The sequence below is a fragment of the Strongylocentrotus purpuratus genome, unplaced genomic scaffold (assembly GCF_000002235.5).
Source record: "Strongylocentrotus purpuratus isolate Spur 01 unplaced genomic scaffold, Spur_5.0 spur5_contig_829, whole genome shotgun sequence".
In the NCBI taxonomy this organism is placed as follows: domain Eukaryota; kingdom Metazoa; phylum Echinodermata; class Echinoidea; order Camarodonta; family Strongylocentrotidae; genus Strongylocentrotus; species Strongylocentrotus purpuratus.
The window spans coordinates 1094143-1115651 of NW_022145534.1; the positions used below are offsets into that span (position 1 = coordinate 1094143).

General features: G+C 34.9%; 1 protein-coding gene across 1 annotated transcript; it reads left to right on the forward strand.

Annotated features, from left to right (window-relative positions):
* Positions 1-2323: 2323 nt before the first annotated feature.
* Positions 2324-20970, forward strand: LOC577335 (cytochrome P450 2J6). The gene is made up of 7 exons (XM_030983633.1): positions 2324-2628; positions 8964-9370; positions 14432-14574; positions 16396-16917; positions 17611-17792; positions 18602-18720; positions 19195-20970. Exons 2-7 carry the CDS (start codon positions 8998-9000, stop codon positions 19377-19379), a joined length of 1524 nt encoding a protein of 507 aa, XP_030839493.1. The 5' UTR covers positions 2324-2628; positions 8964-8997; the 3' UTR covers positions 19380-20970.
* Positions 20971-21509: the final 539 nt, after the last annotated feature.

Genomic DNA, 21509 nt, shown 5'->3' on the forward strand with positions numbered 1-21509 from the left:
TCCTTCACTATGTTTTACGATTAGAATCTTATTTATTGACATAATAGTTTGGATTTGAAGGTGGTATTATCATCATAACTGGGTAAACCAGCTATTCACAGAAGCATCATAAAATTGTAAATACAATTGGTATTGATAAGAACAGTAGCATCTACATAAAGATCCATTTCAACAAAGCTCTGATGTCAGAAGATGTAATGAGAATCGATTTTTAGCATCAATTAAAAGCACAAATAATCTCCATCATCAGATCGCGAGTATGAATGACAAATGATTAATGATGGTTGAGAAATTTCATCTTTTCTGCGCTTAGTATGAAAGGAGTGATTAAACATTGAAAGACAAAATGATGAATTATGGTTGAGAAATTTCATTTTTTCTGCGCGTGCAAACACTCGAGTTGGTGTGGCGTCTTGGAGTCTATTCCTCGAGAACTGCAGTAGGCGTGTATATGCTTTCTTCGATTGTATGACCTTCTATGTGTTTAGATGAGCTTGATTGAAATTGTGTGTGATCATTGTTAGACTCAATGCAGGCTGCACGACTGCATATTCTGTTCACTTTGTAGAGTCAGACTGCTGCTAGTAAGCTAATGAAAACACCATCGTGTCTTTTCATGTGTGCTTTTTTTTGTCATTCGTTTTCAGAAGTCAAATTGAATTTTATCCACCATTATTTCCAAGGATTATGATATAATGCTGCATGCGCAACATAAAAGCCGTATAGTCCTTGACTCCCTGGTCGAAATTAATGGCAAGACGCAAGACGCTTCTGCCAAATCAATGATAACTGACATGAAGAAAAAAATAGTAATAAGAGTTTTCAGCATTAAAGGATGTTTCTCTCGATTTGCCCGACACAGTGTATGATTCTGAATATCGTTAATAAAAGGGCAAATCATAAAAGCTGCGTAAAAAATTGGGTCAGAGGAAAGAGTGATGGTCATGAACCGAAAATATCCTATCAGACTTAATGTCATATCAGCTAGTAGCTTCAGACAACCTCTGCTTAGAGATATACTGACACACAATACAGTGATATTTGTTAAGACTTTAAACGGAAGTCAAACGGAGAGGTAGAGAGACAAAGATAAGGAGATATACAAAACATAGCGTCTCATAATTATTATTAGGAGAGACAATTAGACGGGAGGGTATATCATTATAAATTATAAGGTTAGCGAAAATGTACAGAAACTCACTAACCTGACCATATCAATACATATCATGCAGGTATTGCAGAATGTAAGTTAGGAGTGAGATAATAAAATGTTGTATGTCTGTTGATATATTCAATTGGAAGACGTCAATAACAAAAATGTTCCGGTAGAAAATCACGAAAGTGTTTCTCACGACCTAGAGTTCGAAATTTACGAAATTTTTTTCTTTTAGAAGGCAACCACACAGGAGCTAGAAAAAAATACTTTAAAAATCAGAAATATACCACCAAAACAATCAAGCTATACAAACTAGACAGGATTAAGCAGTATCTCTAATTCATCCGTTTATTTTTAAATCTCTGATTAATTGAACACTCGTTTGTCATTCTGTGTATGAGGGGGGGGGGGGGAGGGTGGCACTCATTATATGTGGAATTCTAGGTGGAGGTTAAGCGCCAGCAATGTTATTTTCGAGCCACTTAGTGGCAAGGAGAGATGGGGGCGGCTTTGTTTTGCCCCCATTTAAATATTGCAGGAGTTTGCCCTCCGACTACCTTTCCACGTCCAGTACCCATGTTTATAGTCACACCAAGTCCTTTTTAATCATAGACCACCAAATTGCCGTGAATGAAACATTACTTCGCTATTTTTATGGACCTTAACTTTAAAGGACCAATACACATGTATGACATGATTTGCTATCATTTCTTAAAGTATGTTCCATCATTAAAAAAATAAATATCTCTTGGAAGTTGAAGAATCGTAAGACTACGAAATTTTCGAAGATACTATTTTGTTATAGCTTTGTTTAAGAACTTATCTATTATAATTATGATATCATAACAAGACTCTGTGAAAATTCAAATTAGTTTTACTATCTTATTGAATCATAAAAAATACTGTATAGCCAATGTGTGACACGGTTCACGGAAGAATATCGGTTAGTGGATACGAATAGGCCTCCCATCTGCTCTTGTAAGTATCTTTTTTTTGTAGACCACGCCCACAAAAGAAAAATAGTGGGTACCCCCGTGCGCTAACATGACCCAGAATATAATATAGCCTTTTTATATTTATCAGTTTATGATCTAAACGTATCATGGCCACAAAATGTTGCGCGTGTTTATCTTTGCTAAGAGCGAGCAAACAAGCGGCCATCTGAACACGAACTGGGTTTGCGTACCCCTCGCGAGGCGGATCGAGGTGCCAAGTACCCCCCTTTTGTAATCCTTTCATCCATACATAATACAAATCATCGCCGATGCAATATTGATAAAACTCCACTATGTGTGTCAGTCTTGGTCTGACCTTTGTTCTGGCAACTTCATCTAAAAGGGTCACAGTATCTCTTCTCCACCATCGTCTACTGAACCTCTCTCGGTCCACCAGTCTTCGGGGAACCAAACTTTCTTACCGTCTCTCGGAATTTTCCGGATATGAGAAGTCATAACTCCTGAGCCCTGCCATAGGTAAGAACACAGTGGTTTTTGGATTAAAGTTTCATATTAGCTTGGATTTATTAGACTTCCTTCTTTCTTTTTCGATGTCATTAATAATTCATTCATTTTGTTTTTTCACCGCTTTTGATTTTTATACAGCGGAAATGAAATGGTATATTATAAAAGATAAATATGTTTTAGTAATCCTTTGGATATAACTTTTACAGTGACTCGGAAATATTAAAATTGCATCTTCGTTTTTCTTTCATGAATAATTGACTGACCGCCGTTTCATTTTTTTGTTTACTAGTGAGCCTCTTATATATCCTGTAAAATATCTCAAATGATGATTATATATTGATGAAACCTGTTTATTCGTACTATCTGTTACCATGTTTTTTTCAAAATCATAATGACAGAACTTAATCTGGTTAAAGCTGATGGGTAAATGCTACTTAAGCCTTTTTTTCTCGAGAATTATTAGCTGCAAATGTCAAAATAGAAACAGTTATGGAAGTAAGACGAAAATGATAAATTGATAATGGGGATCATGGTAATGGAAAAATGAAGGAATCGTGCTATTTAGTCCTCTAAGTTTGATGAACGTTAAATTAAAAAAGCGAAATACACGAATTTCAGCTGAAAATGTACCATGACAATTTTGGAAAACCGATAAGTAATAGTTTTGATCCTTTGAGAGCATTTCAAATCCCACTTATTTATTCACCTCAACGACAGTACACGAAATTTTAACTGGCGGAGTTTTAGATCATATTTCTTTATTTTTTAAAACATTAAATATCATAAAGAAAATGGAAGATGTTCGAAATCTGTTGAAACTTTGATTAATAGGTAATATAATTTGTTTTACCTAACCAATATGTCAGATGATTCACTCTGAATGTCATCAGGACAAATTTCTATCCCACCGACCGACTACTCACTACTGAATTAAAATAAGAAAAAAAATACATAACTATTCATGTTCAAGCCCGATACATTTTCGTGAATAGGCAAAGAATTATTAATTTAGACTGAACGTCCAACTTTTTATACCATTTAGATAAGCGTAAAATGCAAAACAAAATCACTACTAACCTCAGAATGGATGGCATAATAATCACACAGCGTATTCATTTACACACTTTTAAAAAAATTTAGTTTTAAACTTTATCAATTTCATAAAATTGTTATCAATCTTCAAACTCCCGTTATGTTCAAATACTGATAACATAGTATGAAGCTACTAAGGATAACATGAGAAACAAGGCAACTTGCTATGCCATTATGTTCTGTTCCTTTCTCAGTGATAATCCATTATCCTAGTTATATTATATTATGTAGAATACTTTTGGAGTTCTTGGATAACTCCATAAAGGCTAATGACCATAATGTAATTTTGTTACATGGTTTGATCCTGTAATTGTGAGCGACAGATACAATATAAATATAAGGCAACTATATTATTTCAATATTAATCTCTTAAGCAAATCAAACATATATTTCTTCACAAAAAGAATGATCAACGTATATCATTGAGTAATATAAGTTTTAGAATGTCTAAGATTTCTTCCATCATTTTACTTCCAGTTTGCAATCATCTAATAAACGAATTGTAAAAATTCTATATACGGCGTGATGTGAGTTTAAGTTGAAAGAGATATCAGTATTACCTTGATATCTTTACCAATCAGGAGACCAATCGTCCAATTAGTGATGTATTCATAGATAGATAGATGAATTGACAATAGCTAAAGATATGAACATCAAATACTTTGGGCTATCAAGGTTAGGTAAATACATCTTTATTTGGGCACGATGAATTGTATCGGTCAAGACAACACTGCCGAATGGACGCTATTCAGTCAGAAACAAAAGCATGAACCAGTTTATATTTGATGGAATATGTCTATCATTTCCGGCACAAAGCACAGTTTTGAGTCTACATTTTCCCGAAACAACCGAGTGAGAAAGAAGTAGTTTTATTTTATTAAGTGCTGCGAGATTCATACCATTCAAACCGTTAAAATTAATATCATTATAATGTCAATTTTTAAAAGATGCTTAGCAATAATTTACTTTGGTCATTAGATAAAAGGGCAACGGATTTAGTCCCGCATTTGCATTATTCATGGCACTAATGTATTTTTTTTAGCGAATGATTTTTAAATAGCATTTTAATGGTTAAATAATTATGAGTTATCCTTTTCAGCTTATTAAGAGAACATTTTCTTTTGATTTACATCTCTCTTTATTTGTAAAGTGTGTCATTTGAAATATAAAGACTTAAACAAATCTTGAAAAAGTCGTCTCAGTCAGTCGTTTTATAAATAATTCCGTCACCCGCGAAATGGGCTGAAAGCTGTACGTTTGTGTCTAATGATTTGTCAGTTGTTTTAGCCTATTTGTACCGTGACACGATTCATAAAAACACGTAGACTTTCTAAGAGTATTAAATATACTTTTTGATTATGAAATTTGATATAACTTATGCAATGATAGTTTTTAGCATAATAGACCGGCCTACACATTTTTTAAATTGTCAATTTAACACTTTACACTACAATGATATTAATTCCAATGGTTTGAATCTTGCAGCACTTAATAAAATGATGTTATTTCTTTGCTCACCGGCGCTCGATTTTTTTTTACACATTTGACTCAATTATGTGGAAAATTTAGAATGATATTCTCCAATAAATGAAAAATATTATTGTGCATGTCTGTCCTTCGATTGGAGACAGGACAGGTCTCGCGGGCGAAAATTATTCTAGTATACACAATTATCATGCATATTGAACAATAGCGGGAGGCTCAAATTAGCCACCCCATTGCCGTTCTACTGACTTGCGTCAACAGTGTGTGCTTTTGACAATTATTAATGATGTGAAATAGCTTGTTATACAATTCTCATCATATATTCATTTTAGAAACACAAATAACTTCAACTAAATTTGTGGTTTTATATATCACGTAAAAGCAATTTTTTAAGGAAAGGGGGATCTCGACCTCGTAGTTTTTGTAAAATAAGATTTGATTTGACAGTCTTTGGCTTTGCTAAAACTAAAATGACATCATAAGAAATTCGAAACACATTACAGTAATATGCCAGTTCAAGTACTGCTTTTCGTTTGTTGCGACTTGCATCTTTGATCTAAAAACCCATTCCTACTTTATCTCGAACACTGAAACAACACTATATTCATTTGAAATATAATGATTCAATTTACCATTTTCCTCACATAACCGTCTCGATCAATAACTATAAGGTTAAGAGAAGCGCGTTTATGTTTTTTTAAAGAATGTAAACAGTTTTGCAATTCAGGCGAATGGATTTCACAATGTATGATGTAAAAATAAACTCAAATCGAACTATAATACACACAAGGAAAACAATGTATTGCTATTATTGAATGTATATGACACACATTTACATTTTATATACAAATTATTATGAAACTATACATATGATAATATTTTTAAAATATTATTGTAAGTATACAAACCTACAAATATGTACACAAAACATTTTCTAATAATCTGTTAATTTCATTTTCCCTCTTTCAAATAACGACTTTGTCTAAAGAATGCTTGCCTGTTATTGTGTCAAAAGTAAATTGCATATTGAGATTGTTATCACTAGTCAATTACCTTGACATTTCACCAGACCTTTCGTACTTTTTAAATTCTTTATAGAATTGACTGCATGCCTTCAATTCACTTTTTTCATTGAATTTTGTCAAATGAAACTCAAAAAATGTATTAAATGGTAACAAATAAAACTTTCAAGTGGTTTAGCATTTATCTGATTTATTTCTGTGAAACTCTCTCATAGTTTGCCTTTCTTGAGATAACAATTGATTTTATTTCAAAAGAGCTGTGTAATCGCATTTTCAGGGCAGCTGTACACCTTCTATGGCATTGCTTATTTGAATTTGATCGCGTGTCACAAAAAAGATTCTTTCAAATATAAGTAAATAATCGCATAAGTGGCCGTAACTAAGGGATTTTCAAGCGAAAACTCTATAGTAAATGCATGATATGGGTTCACTATAAGAAAACAGTTGATATACGTCCTTGACATCGTATACATATGATTATTGCTTTACAACAGAAATATTATACTGGGATGTTATTAAAATGGCAGTTGATGCACAATACCTATTAATAAAACCAATGTAGACACTTAAGTTTTTATTTCGCATTACATTGCTGCTCTACACTTACTTCAGATTTATTTTGCTTTGCTGCAAACATCATGCCATTTTTTATATTCGTACGAATACATCTAAGTTGTAGGAAGTCCTGGAATTCTAGACCATCACATTTTCTTTACTTGATCTGAATGAAACTACAATGAGATTCAATAAGAGTTCAGGGAAAGTGTGTTTGACCAGCAAAATAAAACGATCACAGAACTAAAACATGAAATGTGTAAGAAAGATATATCGTATATATACTTATTTTCGTCGAAATAATTCATGTTGGTTGTACCAATTCAAAGAAAAAAATACTCGATATTTATCTACAAGATGGTCAATGTTGTTGAATGAAAATAATAAATATGTTCATTTAATCTAATAATCATTGTATGCAACAAACTAAAAAAAAAATTAAATTACTAGGCGTATGATTCTAGTAAGTAGCATTTTTATACTCTTTGTTATTGTGATGTTGCGAGAAATCGGTATTTTAGATGCAAATTTAAGTAGCTAAAATAAGAAACGATATTTCTAATTTATGCATGTTTCTTCTAGTACAAAGGACACCAGTGACGACCTTTAATCTTACCATAAGATTGTCTGACATATTCAAATTGTCTGCATACTTTTGATAAAAGGTTGTTCTTTACAACTTGATAACTTTCCCGAGGCTTGGCCGACATAGCAACACGTAAAATATGCAGACTGGATTCCAAGTATTGTAGTCATTCATTCATAACAGGTTAATTGAATAACTCGTTACTAGGTCCCTGGGAAAGAAACATCCACACATTTGAATATGTTAGTAAATCGGTCTCACTATGAACATGACAGACAATGAAAGCGGACAAAATATACAGTTCCTCAGGTAGACAAAGGAACATCCCTTCACTGCTATTATGTAAAAATGTGTAGAACAGGTAATATGCATGTGACACCTGTTCTACACATTTTTACATAATAGCAGTGAAGGGATGTCCCTTTGTATACCTGAGGAACTGTATATTTTGTCCGCTTTCATTGTCTGTCATGTTCACAGTGTCTATTAATGAATGTACCCTATACATTCTGGCTATTGAAATATAAAATGTTGTAACAGGTGAATGCAATACTTTGTTTGTTGGGTCTTGGGGTAAAAACGTTCATAGATTTGAACACACCGTGACTCCTCTCTGACCTTATATGACCCAAACAGAATAAGTATATTATTATTGATTTAATAACCAAGCTGTCAATTTTAACATATTGATCTCATCGTGACGAGGTTCCTTTTATAATATTTTGTTATTTGATGTGACCCCTTCCGGAAACAAAACCAACAATAAAAGATTCAATTTACAGGATAATCTTCCCGCCCATTTGATTCATCAAAAACCCTTTCACGTGAACTCTGCAAATCGTTTTAACTAGAAGTACACAAGGAGATGGCTAACTAATATATGCAGTTGCATTTTAACAAAAGTCCTTTATCACTTTCCATTATGATATATTCCTTCGGATGAAAGTGCATCTCTTTTCCCTTGTAATTTAGCGTCTTTATTTTTTGTTTGGAATCCAGCCTCGGCATGCTCGGGGAACAAAATGCGACATAGTTTCCTACGTTCTCGTTAAGCAAATAAAGTGCTATGTAATTATTTATGACGTTTGTTTTATTTCTGTGTGTGTTGTCATTGCAAAGCCAACTGGAGAGATCAAAGTTATCTAACATTTAGTTCACTTGGTTGGATATATATATACTTGCTTGGTAAAAGCCCGAAAGGAGGGGTTAGAACCTGAATTTCTTCTGGTAGCCTATGGGGTGTTATTTGCACCTAGATGAGATTTCTTCAAATTTGCTGGACTGGGAGGAAAGCAAATAGTTGTCAGGTGTGGAGAAAGCGATGGACATGAAGGGGTGAATCTCTAGATTAACTACCCTATGCATGATCGTTCAAATACATACGCTTTTACGTTATCATCGGCCGCCTAACAAAATTTTAGTAGTTTGTTTGACTGTTGCTTTACCAAGTCAGTAAGGAATAATATAAGCTCTGCCTTATTTTCCTTATTTCCCCCCTTTATTCAAATGTTATGATTAAGAAAAGAAAACCTTTTGTTAAGAGCTTACACTCAGTGGTCTATGTATCCTTAAAATGGTCTTCATACTTTGTTTCCGTTGACCAGGTAGGCAGTTTTTAGCTGGACCCAAACCGTCGTGATGGCATTTTCGTTTGGTAACCTGCTGTCGGCTTTAATGCTTTCGTGGACGACCTCCATCATCCTCGTTCTATTCGTCCTCGTCCTCATCATCACATGGCTCCACCAGAAACCAAAGGACTTCCCTCCAGGACCACGAGGACTTCCAATCTTTGGAAACGTTTTCGCCTTCGAGCAGGACGATGCATTCGCTGATACACTGATGCGATGGGGCAAGGAGTATGGGCCCGTGTATGGAGTGAGTATCGGTCTTTCAAACGACGTTGTCGTCTGTGGAGCCGAAATGATCAAAACATTGCTTGTCAAGAAAGGACTGGACTTCGCTGATAAACCTAAACTTGTTGAAGCAGACTTGTACAACAAAGACAGAAGAGGTGAGCATGCATGCCTAAACGCATTGAATACATGTACATTCGTATTTAAATTCTTTTTAGATGTTTAAAGGTTCCACTATCAGTGAGGGAGAGGTTTCATGACTAGCTTTTGTTCTCTCCTTTCAAACTACAGATCAAGGAACGCAAGTGAAAATACGAACCTTTTCATGAGCACATGTCACTTTATAACTCAATAGACTCTATACAATCCAAAGTGTCAATGGTTTTAGAAAACCATCGTAATGTTTAAAAAGCAGGTCACACATTTTTCTCTTAAAAGTGCATGGTGGAGAACTCACTATGACATGACTGACAAAGAAGGTGGACAAAATATACAGTTCCTCAGGTAGACAAATTAATTAAGGAACATCACTTCACTGCTCTCATGTAAAAATGTGTAGAACAGGTGAATATGCATGAGGCACCCGTTCTACACATTTTTACATAATAGCAGTGAAGGGATGTTCCTTTGTCTACCTGAGGAACTGTATATTTTGTCCGCTTTCTTTGTCAGTCATATTCATAGTGACCATTATAGCCTTAACGTTAGTCTTTGAAAGCCTAATGTATGTAACTTTCATTCTGATTATTATCTAGCAGTGGCATTTTCTAGACTTTTGTTTTGTTTTGTTTTGCTTGTAGCTACACTTACCATGATGAAGTAAGAAACCTATAAATCTATTTCAAACTGCGTAGAGAAGTGTGTTGAAATTATCCATTTTAAAAGATCACTAATGTGTTGAAAGAGAAAATTGCTACCTCCCCCCTCCCATGGGTTCTTAAATCGTTCAATAGAATAGCAACATTTTCCACAATGGGCACTTTAAAGAAAAAAAACATAACTCTGGAAATTTGTTCATGTCATCTTCATATCCATAAAACTTTGGATGGATGTTTCTTCACAACTTAGTCTAACCGATATTAAATAGTATATATTATGGGTATTGTTATCAAAGGCGAATATGATTGAGTACATTATATAAATATATGTTGACCTTCTATCAACATCTGGCTATAGATTGGTATATGTGAGTCGGAAAAAAATAGTTTACTGACCTCCCATTACCACTTATAACCACACTAGTTATTTTCTCCAATCTTTCTGTCTATTTAAAGATATTATTCTGCATATCCCTATTGCAAATTTGAAGACAGGGATACTTTATGAAATCTTTTGGATTTGTCTAAATCTAACTTTAATCAGCAATAAGTATGCATGAACTTTTTGACGTCCCTAATGCACCGGTCTTAGATGAATAATACATGTAGTACCATAATATCCTACAGTATTTGTACCATCTCCTATTTTTTTTGTAATGCTTTTTACTTTTAAATTCGTAAATTCAATGTCAGTCAGGATGCAGGCCAGTGATGCCACCATGTGGAATTTCATTAAATGACCCTTTAATTATTGTCCACCAGTTGGCTCCCTAAGAAGCATGACCTCCAAATTTCTCTTATATTTTATTGAGCTGTAAAATTGTATTCGTCCTCGTAAAGGTAAAACTATAGCTGACTTTTTCTTTAAAATGTACGTGTAGATAATATAAGAATGTTGATTTATATATTAATAAGTGCATTTGATTTGATTTGATTTGTAGTTGAATCTTGTATAGGAGGCACTCACATACACACACATACGCACACATGCCCCACTCACATCATTATATAGATATAGTATTTACCTTTTTGAGATATCACTCGTTTCGAGTAGTACAGTCTATATTCTTTCTGACGTTATATGTTAATTTACCTTAGATAAATGATATATATATATGCATGCGGTGATTAACTACTGGAATATTATGCACATACTTCGTGTTCGTATTTGACAGCTGAGCTTAGCATAATTTACCTATTACGTACTACTAAAGGATAAACAATTAGTAATTTAAGAGGGTGCATATTATTAGATATTTATCCTGTAGTGCTTAGATATGAAAACGATGATGATAGTGTATAAATATTCTTCATTACAGTAGCTGTTTCTGATTGTTAGACATGGATGCATATACTAACAAACTCTACTACAATGGTATCGATATTTATAGATAGACGTATAGTAGGGGGAGGGGGGGGGAGGGGGGAGTAGTGATATGATAATATTGGCTAAAAGGAGAAATGTTATCTTGGTCTTTGAAATCATGTTCGTATTTGCTCTGCAAACTGAAATCAGATCTTGCTTTGGAATCCTTTTATAATATCATAATTCTTTTCTCACTGCAAATTAGTTTTGAAAGACGTATGAAGATACTATGTTCCCCCTTGTTAAGGGAAACGAATAACTCTTGGGCCATTGCAAATCATAACAAGGCACCCTATACGGCCGGTATAGAAAGCTCGCGTAAGCTCCTATACCACCAAAAAAGAGTTATCGCGTCTTTTTTCTTCTCTCTCTCTCTCTCTTTCTCTCTCATATATTATGCTCAAACTTGATAAGGTTTGATTAAGGCTCATTCTATTATCTGCATTTCTTCATGTTTGCCGTACCTCCTTTCAGTCCTGGGGATATTTTCTCGACTAATAGAGGTCCGTAAACAATACAAAGTACCTCTGACCTGGGGAGCTTTATAAAACAAACACTTGACAATAAAACTATTGAAATAAGGCTCAATGAAAAGTCTAACAAATGGAGTTCTTTACTCCAAGATAATCTGAAGCCAACATCAGATCAGCCCATATATTGATAGCGTGTCTAGATGTCGCACGTTGATATATGTGAACTTGAGGCCACCTTGCAAATAACGGCTCTCCTGAAGAGGGTTTGGGGTTTTCAAGGGTATATCTATTATCCCCTAAATATATTTGGAGAAGTGAGGTATATTTGGGGTAGCAAACTTTTTCCTTCCTTTGTTTACGTAAACCTTTTGTCCCCTCTGATCATATTCAAGCAACACACCTTTTTGCAAGTTGAAATATCATGGTTTTTTTTTCTTAAACTGAGGATTGTACTATACTCAGAAGAAAAGTGTAAACTAACGAACGTATTAAAAAAAATTATTCCATACTGGAACATACGAACACGTCGGAATCTGTGGATGGAAAAAAATTGTATTTTCTTCAGGGACTTGTATGACACCGTGCTTGTATACACAATACTGGCTCCGCTACAAAAAAAATCCCATGAGTATTGTGATGATGGTATTAAATCGTAAGTTGGCGGATCTACGTTAAAATCAACCCTTTGAGCTTAATAGTAAAATGTAGCCGCTTCTCCAGTCTCCTTGATGGTATTATATTCGTACCATCAAACATTCATTGCTGGCCGATGAAGTTTTTTTTCTTTATGAATAAAATAACACAAATATTGACAGCCATTTATATCTTATTATAGATACTAATAATGCGATTTCATTAGAGAAGAAAAACACAAGGCGGATAACAATTTGTTTAAATTATTTTAAACAGAGAAAGAGGGAGATAAAGAGAAAGAAAGATTGAAAGAGAGAGAGAGAGAGAGAGAGAGATTGTTAGCTAAACTAAGATTTGAAGTTTTCTTCCATATACGTCACAGGCATATAATAGATATTCATACGTAAGATTAATTACTACTGTACTAGTCAATCTGAAAGGATATGAGCATTCGTCTAATGTTGATGTGAAAGTATCGTACGTAATGCACCTAAAACTGGTGTTGCGATGAAATCAAACTCCTCCTTTAATCAAGGTAGCTCTTAATTCAATGCAGTGATGACGAGGTACATTCTCTTATCCCTCAAATTCATCACTAATTATAAACGTCCAGTAACAAGACTAAGCATCTTTGATCCAACCTATGATTTTGATCGGAATGAGGTCGGAGAACAACGCCTGGGTCAGGCGGGTCAGGTAAGAAAAGAGCAAAGACCTCTTCTGAATGTCACCAACCAGAAAAACCCTTTATCAAGCTCATTTTCCTCCTTTTTGTAGCACGTGTTATAAATCATAACTACCCCCATTGTTGCCAAGGTTCAATCGAAGTTCCGTGGAGTGGCCTATATCAGATGATTTTATATCAGCCCTGTTGTAACGTGGAGCAAAGTTTGTCTTCCAACAGTGTATCGGTGAATGGTCTATTTAGAGATAATCATCATCGCTCACAATTATTCTGCGAGGCTCAGAGTCTGAACATGTTTATCATTTTACCATGTTTGAAATGCTTGAAGTCGCTTCGATAAGACATTGCACTTTAACCACTGTGCCTATACACACGTAGGCCAATAATGGGAGGATACCGGTATTTTGTGTATTTATGGGACAAAATACAGTGTTTAGCTCTGTCAGTTTGTTTTATTACTTGGTTTTGTCACCGAGCTATAACTTTGTTGATATATTGTGTCAAGCTTGCTATCATATTTGCCTAACATGTCAACTCTCCATGAATGCTATTTACAGATAATATATGAGATCAATATACACATTATAATGATGTAGGACCAAGACTAAGGCAAAGAGAGAGAGAGAGAGAGAGAGAGAGAGAGAGGGAAAGTGTGGGGGGAGGGGGGGGGGGGAAGAAAATCACCGAATCAAGTAACATGATAGTGGGAACAACCACAATGTATTACTTGAAAAAAACTTCTCCCGGAATTCAGTTTCAGGGGTAACCAGTTAAAAATACAAAATTATTTCTGCAAGATAAAACGTTAGTCATGTGCTGGTTAAAGTGTGAAATTGATAACCCTGATTTGATCGGATGCTAATTTGCTAACTGCCTATTCAAGATTGAAACATTTTATTACATGTAAGCTACCTATTCTACATCTTCACTGTCATACTTCTTTTTTTATCTCTCCTTCAGCACTTAAATTTGTTAATTGTATACTTCAAATCATGATAGGGATTTAAACATTAATAGCCTTCGCAAATAACCAATCCACTTATATAATTTATTTCTTATTTGTCTGTATACATGTAGAACTTCTTGTTTCGTAATTATCACAAGGGATTATAATTAATGTGATTATTCTCTGTACCAGGTAACCAAGGCAACAGAAATACAATACTACAGATACGTTCAGAGTCCAAACAAATTTTTAATGAATTTTAGTCTGATAAATGTATTTCTTTTTCATTCCTCCTCAGGTATCTTTGTATCAGGTTGTACAGACGGATGGGCAAAGCAACGTCACTTCGCCCACACCACTTTGCGAGGGATGGGCTTCGGGAAAGTAGCCCTAGCGCCCATCATACAGGAAGAGGTGGATGACACCATTAAACAATTCACGGTACATTTATAAACTCTATTATCATGTAAAGACTGAATGTTTCAAGTAGTCACCCGAAGAATCAAAAGTGTTTTGAATTGATTCATATCATTGCGAAGGGGAAGCCTTACTGATCAAATATAACAACTCCCCTCTTCAAAATATGTTTTGGGCCCGCAGTAATCATCTCTCAAAAATGTATTTCTTAGATCCTGATTTTCTGCCTTCAGTGGTCCTCCGTAGAGCGTCAACATTCGTGACGTCACATGCGAGGCACAACTAGCCACAAAGCATTTTCACGCCTTTCCATGATATCGATATGATTTTTCAGCAAATTATTCGTGTTTTTCAAGAGAAAATCCTTCCATCCATATATAATTTGTCCATAATTATCAGTTGTCGTGAATTTCCTTCGGGTAAATACTTCAAATTTCATCTGTGTATACTTGTCGCGGAAAATGGACTTTCAAATATTTAAATCAACTTAGCAAATGTAAATTCACTGTCAGGACTGTCACTTTGAATTCTGATTCCTGACCTACACAATTTTTACTCAGGATCTTTTTCCTGGTATAAAGTAGTTTATTTTTTGTTTGCTCGACATGAACGTTAAATAAGAGAAAATGCAAATTACCTGATAAACAAAATGTGGAAAGGTTGGTTCCTTAAAAAGATCGAGGAATATCCTTAATTATATGATGGCATTCCTGTCATTTGTGATTGACCTTTGATTATTCTGAAGTCGTTCATTACTTTGTAAGGAAAAGAAAAGAGTTCAAATTTTCTTTTCAAATTTAGTTTGATTTGTAAAACACTGATTTTAAAGACACTGACGTTATCACTGATAATGAATGGAGCTTCGGTCAGCTGTCATTCTGAATTCACTATCGCTATCTCTTAAAATAAACTAATCAACAAAATATTCTATAGCAATGAGTCTATTCTTTGTTGGTTTGCCAGAAATACAAAATTGAATAACAGTTTCCCTATGAAGACTTCATGCGAACACCAAAGTAGAAAGTACAGTGAACAAAGTAAAGATTCAGAGCTGTCAGGATCCTACAGAACTATTTGCATTTCTTAATATCAGGCAATGACAGAAGACAAGATATGAAAAGTGCACTTAAATCAAGGATGATTTATTTACATATCTATTTAGGCCTTGGAATGTCAAACACGATTTGTCGATTAGTGGTTGAAAACGTGGCCGGAGCACGTGAACACGTTGAGAGTGTATAATGCCCAAAGGAAGAAATATTTCGTATCCCTCTTTCCGATTGAGACACGTCCATTATTGCCAATTCTACTGTTTAAGCCTTAATTAGTTCAAACAAAAATGTACTAAGCCTGGGTGATTGGAACTCCCCAGTTCGGGATATCATGTCATACCTCCTTTCGCTCAAAGTTAAGTTAGGGTCTTCATTTATCAAGAAAACTATTTTCATTTGGTTCTAAAATGCAAATCCTTATAAATTGATATGAATTTGCATAAAATGATGAATTTGAGAAAACGGTGTCATGTAATGTACCGTCTATTTATTCAGTCATTATTTTGTAGGTATTTTCTCAACATCTGCTCTATCTTTCATGTGGCTCGATGCTAGTGGTGTGCATCAGCACTTTATGAATTGAAATTTATCCTAATCTGCGTTGTTACAATTCATAAGTTTGAAATCTCCAATCCTATAATTTGCAATTTGTGATTCGCCTATTTCATGGTTCTATGTCTTTTATGTTCTCTTTTGCAATTTTGTAAGCGCTATGATACTTTTTATATTATAGTGCCCCCAAAATAATCGATGTTATTATTAATCAGCTTTCCATTATTTTTTGTATTTACAGTCATACAACGGTCAACCTTTTGATCCGCAAGGACCTTTGGCGACCAACTCGTCTAACATCATCTGTCGACTTATATTTGGACATCGCTTTGAGCACAACGACCCGGAGTTTCACCAGCTCATGAACTACCTGCGAGGCATTATGGGATTCCGAGCGGAAGGAGAGGTCATGGTGTTTCCCTTCCTACGACACGCCTACATTTACAAGGAAAGGTGGCAGACAAACCACGTATCAGTTCAAAACATGTTCAAATATTTTGGCGGGAAGATCGACGAACACAAATCAAGACTTTCAAATAGTACTGCTTCGAATCAAGAACACGAAGTACTTGACTTTATCGATGCGTACCTTCTGCACGCTGTGAAAGACCCGATGCACTTCAATGACGAAGAACTGAAAGTTCTCCTGTCAGATCTATTTATCGCTGGATCGGACACAGTTTCAACGACTTTATGTTGGGCCATCCTTTACCTTGCAGCATATCCAGATATACAGGAAGAAGTGCAAGCAGAAATACAGGAGGTAATGGGACAAGAAATTGAATTTTTAGAAACATGAAATTCTTGATGTTCATTATAATATAGTAATCAAACCTAGCCTAAGAAATATGATGGCCCTGAGAGAGTCACTGTTAATTATTTCAAAGCTTTCAATATATTCAAGCTGAGTAGATAATAGAATCATGTTCCTTAACAGAAGAAGTGCCACTTACAATCGCATGCAAATTAGCAAATCAGAATCAAATTTGGTACTGCAGGTCCAATCAAGGTTGGTATAGATTAATTTTATTGATTCGTATCGAGAAAGGATGTTTTGCCACTACACTCAACGTATAGTTGCCCTGGTTTATGCTAATGATAAAAACTAAGTTGTTATAATGATTTATCAGAGACTGACTGACAGTGACTGTATAAGGGTTGAACTGTATTTCATCGCTGTTTCAGAGAAGAAGATACCACAGTGGTCCAAATGGGTGCAAGTACATTAATCACAAAATGAATATTTTCACCTGTATCCTTTTAAAAGCAAGGGAAAAGGATCGACAGGGAAAAGGGTTAACATTCCGTTGTGTCGTCTGTTTATACAATTTGGATTGGATAACAATATAGGGGTTCCTCTTTCGTAGTACTATAACACCCATTAAAGTTGTCGCCCTAATATTGTAATATTGTATGGTCTGGAATATTTTTTCTTTTAATGATTTGTCATCTTTAGGTGATTGGTGATGAACCCGTGTGTTTATCGCACCGAGGGTCCATGCCATTCACGGAAGCGACGTTGATGGAACTACAAAGATTAGCCAGCGTGGTACCAATCGTCCCTCATGCTGCATTCCGAGATTCAGAGCTAGGAGGATACCACATACCCAAAGGAACGAGGATGTGGATCAACATGTGGTAGGTACGCCTCAGGTTTACCATTATGGACTTTTAGATTCTGCGCGACGAGAACGTGGACTGCCCTTTTAACGCAATGTGATGTCCTTTTAAGGCACTGGCAGTGACGTCACATTGCCTTAAAAGGGCAGTCCGCGTTCTCGTCGTGCAGAATCTAAAAGTCCCTATTATTGTAAGACCAAAACGCGTAGCCTACGAGACTGACGGGCCACGAGAGCGACAATTCTAAAAGGTCGCATGAGGGTTCACAAGGTCGAAAGTACGCGAAACCGAACAAAATTAATGTTAGTCTCACTGTCCTTATACATTTTGTTGAGAGTTCACAAGATCCAAACTGTCAGTCTCTTGGGCTGTCTGACCACTGGGATACCCATCCCCGTTTGTTATTTCTCAAAATGAACTGAAGCACATTTTTAATAGTTCCTCTCAATATAACATGTTTGCATAGCCGATGATGAGTTGGGTGGGTTGATAGACGTTTGCTTATCCTCTAGAACACGGTTGGCCGAACAATTCGGCACAAAAATGTTCAAATGAGTTTCATATTAACTTTTCTCACAGTCACCAGAATGTATTTTTAAGGCGTATTGCGACAGTTAAAATGCCGAATTTTTTGTGATTGAATTTATCTTCTTCCATTCTCTTGGGAACAATAATTCTATCAATTCTCTGTATACAGAGAACTATAGTTGTCTTAGCTATAGATGGAACCAATATGGATCATATTTCTCTAGTAACTCGTGAAAACTGAGTCATTACAAATATCATTATGATTAGCAATTTAGCATTAACCCAATTTTACCTTACAGGTCTCTTTTCCGCGACCCAGTGGACTGGCCAAACCCTAATAAATGCGATCCCCACAGATTCCTGAACAAAGACGGAACAAAGGTGGTTCATCCAGATAGCTTCATGCCCTTCTCAGCTGGTAAGGAATAAAATTGTGTTGAATGGTTTCACATAATTAATGTTTCATTCACTGTCCAATGATCGTCATAGCCCTAATTTATGTTCATTGTGGTGTCTAACTGAAAACACATTTCTGTTTTCTGATAAAAAATGTAAGAGTGAATACTATCGTAGAAATATCCCATGTAATGTGTTACCTAAAAATGTATATGACATTCCAAATTATTCAAAATATAACGAGATAACCATCCATATGGGAATTATTTGCAGATAAACAAGTTTTATCTTGATTCCAGTCTGTAATTTTACAAAGAATTTTATTTTTGTCCACAGACTTGATATCATTAGCGAATAGGTGTCAACATTTTTTTTTTAAAGGTAGAAGTGCTTGACACAATACTTTGCGCAGGTATTTTATATCCAGAGAAGAAAAAATGTATTTTCATTTCGAGTGTGTTAACAGAAATGTATTATGCTTATGTACCATGATTAGGTCGTCGGGTCTGCATGGGAGAACAGCTCGCCAAGATGGAGTTGTTTCTATTCTTCGTATCTCTGATGCAGCGCTTCAAGTACGTGTTCGCCGATCCCGACACGACGCCATCTTTTGAAGGAGTTGTAGGTTTGAACAGACAGCCCCGACCTTACAAGGTAAAGGCAATACTCAGGAACAAATAGGATTCTTCCATCTGATTCCTCGTGATACTGTCAGTCAAGGCTTTACGCAGGAATTATAAACAGTTATAATAACAGTAATAATAACATTTTTAATCTAATTTTTATAGAAGTTCTGAAAAATAACTGTCTGTCTATCGTATGGCAATGGGTGAAATAACAGAACCCATTCAAACTTATTTGCGAGGACCAACTTTTTCATGAGACAGTATTCTGTTGTAACCTTTCCATTTCAGAGCAGGTTATCTTATCTCGACAGCTTCAGATTTTATTAACTTTTTGTTTCTTTAAGTTAGAATTTTGATAAAATGTGGCTCCAAAGATAGATTTGTGCTTGCAGGTATGAACGTTTACCTAGTAAAGTTTGTTAGAAAGAGGAGAAATGGCTCAGATACAGTTACTATATATTTTTTTATTTCTCGGGGGAAAGGGGAAGGGGTAGATGTTTTTCGTAGCTCAAGAATGAAAGGTGGACTGGTTGAAATAGGGCCTTGTTGAATATGTTTGATGTAAGCTTTAGTAAGTCACAATCTCGAGACAAATAAATCGGGACAACTCAAATTTTCACATAGTTCAAAATTAACAAAATTTGGTAATGTATGAATAATTTAGTTGTTGACTGTATTTTTATCTTGGATATATCAAAGAAACAATTGAACCTTCTATTATCTAAAGTAAGGTCTTGGGAAATAACATTGCTTATTGTAAAGAAGAAAATGTCTATTCTCATGGGTTTTATTAACATTTTCGTTTCCATTACATGTAAATTACAAATAAGATAACTTATACTCGGCCGTTTCCAGACATTCCAAACATTTTGAAACGGAAATCGTGCCGTATAAAACATTTCTTTGGAATACCATTACGTAATATGAGCCCACCCCTCCCCCCCCAAAAAAGAAATATTTACATAAATGTTATGTTTAAGTCGTGCGTTAGTAGCAGCAGACAATTGCTAGATGTCATAGCTTTAAACCAGAATAAATATAAAGTATATAAGCTCCTTTTTACAGCGATATGTTGACACATTTTGCAGTTTCTTTGATACATAAAATATGTAGCGTCGAAAAAACTTTAGAATTTCTCATGTTAAATTTTTGACATTATCAATGAAAAATGTATTCTTTGCAATTATAATTATGAACGTTCATGGATTTTGTAGAGTACATTCTACGGTATGTAGTAATACCTGTAAAAGTCATTATAATCGTAACATATTAATACGCATTATAATTTTTTTTCTTTTTCAATCGAGTGCCAAAAAAGATCCAGTATTATGCATGTCATAGGACCAGTAACGGAAGAAAATAGATCGTCGCTTATTTTAGATGAAATGGTTGAATGCAAGTATTAAAATGGTAATAGATATGATGGACTCCAAGTTGGACCTTGGTAGACAAATGTATTCTTGACGATATATATGTAGAACATTTATTTTGTATTACACTTTTGAGATTGTAAATGGAAGAGACTATCTTTATTATTTATTTTGGAAAAAAAGAGTGTAATGTGCTATTTAAGTGATTCGGGTAGCTCAATAAAGACAAACGTGTACATGCGGCAGTACTGAATAAATTATGTTGGATAATTAATACTTGAACAAGTGTGATTTGTTTTGAGTACGTGCCATGTGTATCATAGAGCTTTATATTGTATTCAATTTAAATATTCCTTTACAGAATATATCTGATTGAAAAAGCTTTATTTTCATAGAATACAACATTTTCTGCCGCCATATCAGAATTAATGGCTGAAGAGAATTCTTCGCAGTTGCTGTAAAATCAAAAAAGCAAACTACTCATGAAGATAAAATTATAAAGTACTAGTAATCAGTACTATAAACTGCGATTAGTTTAGGCTTACATTGTGTGTATACCTTTAAATAAGGAGTTGAGGTTATGCCTTTGAAAAAAATACACAACCTCTAAAAACATATCAAATACTTATAAGAAAAGCTTTAAGGAGGCATATATTGTGTGGAGCATTAGAAAATGAGAGCAGCACGCATCGCACAGTCACATACGCACACACCCGCACCTGCTTTGCACATCCACACACACACACACACACACGCACCACCACATACACCAGTTTTATGTGGCGATTACAACATTCTTTGTTACCTTTTATTTG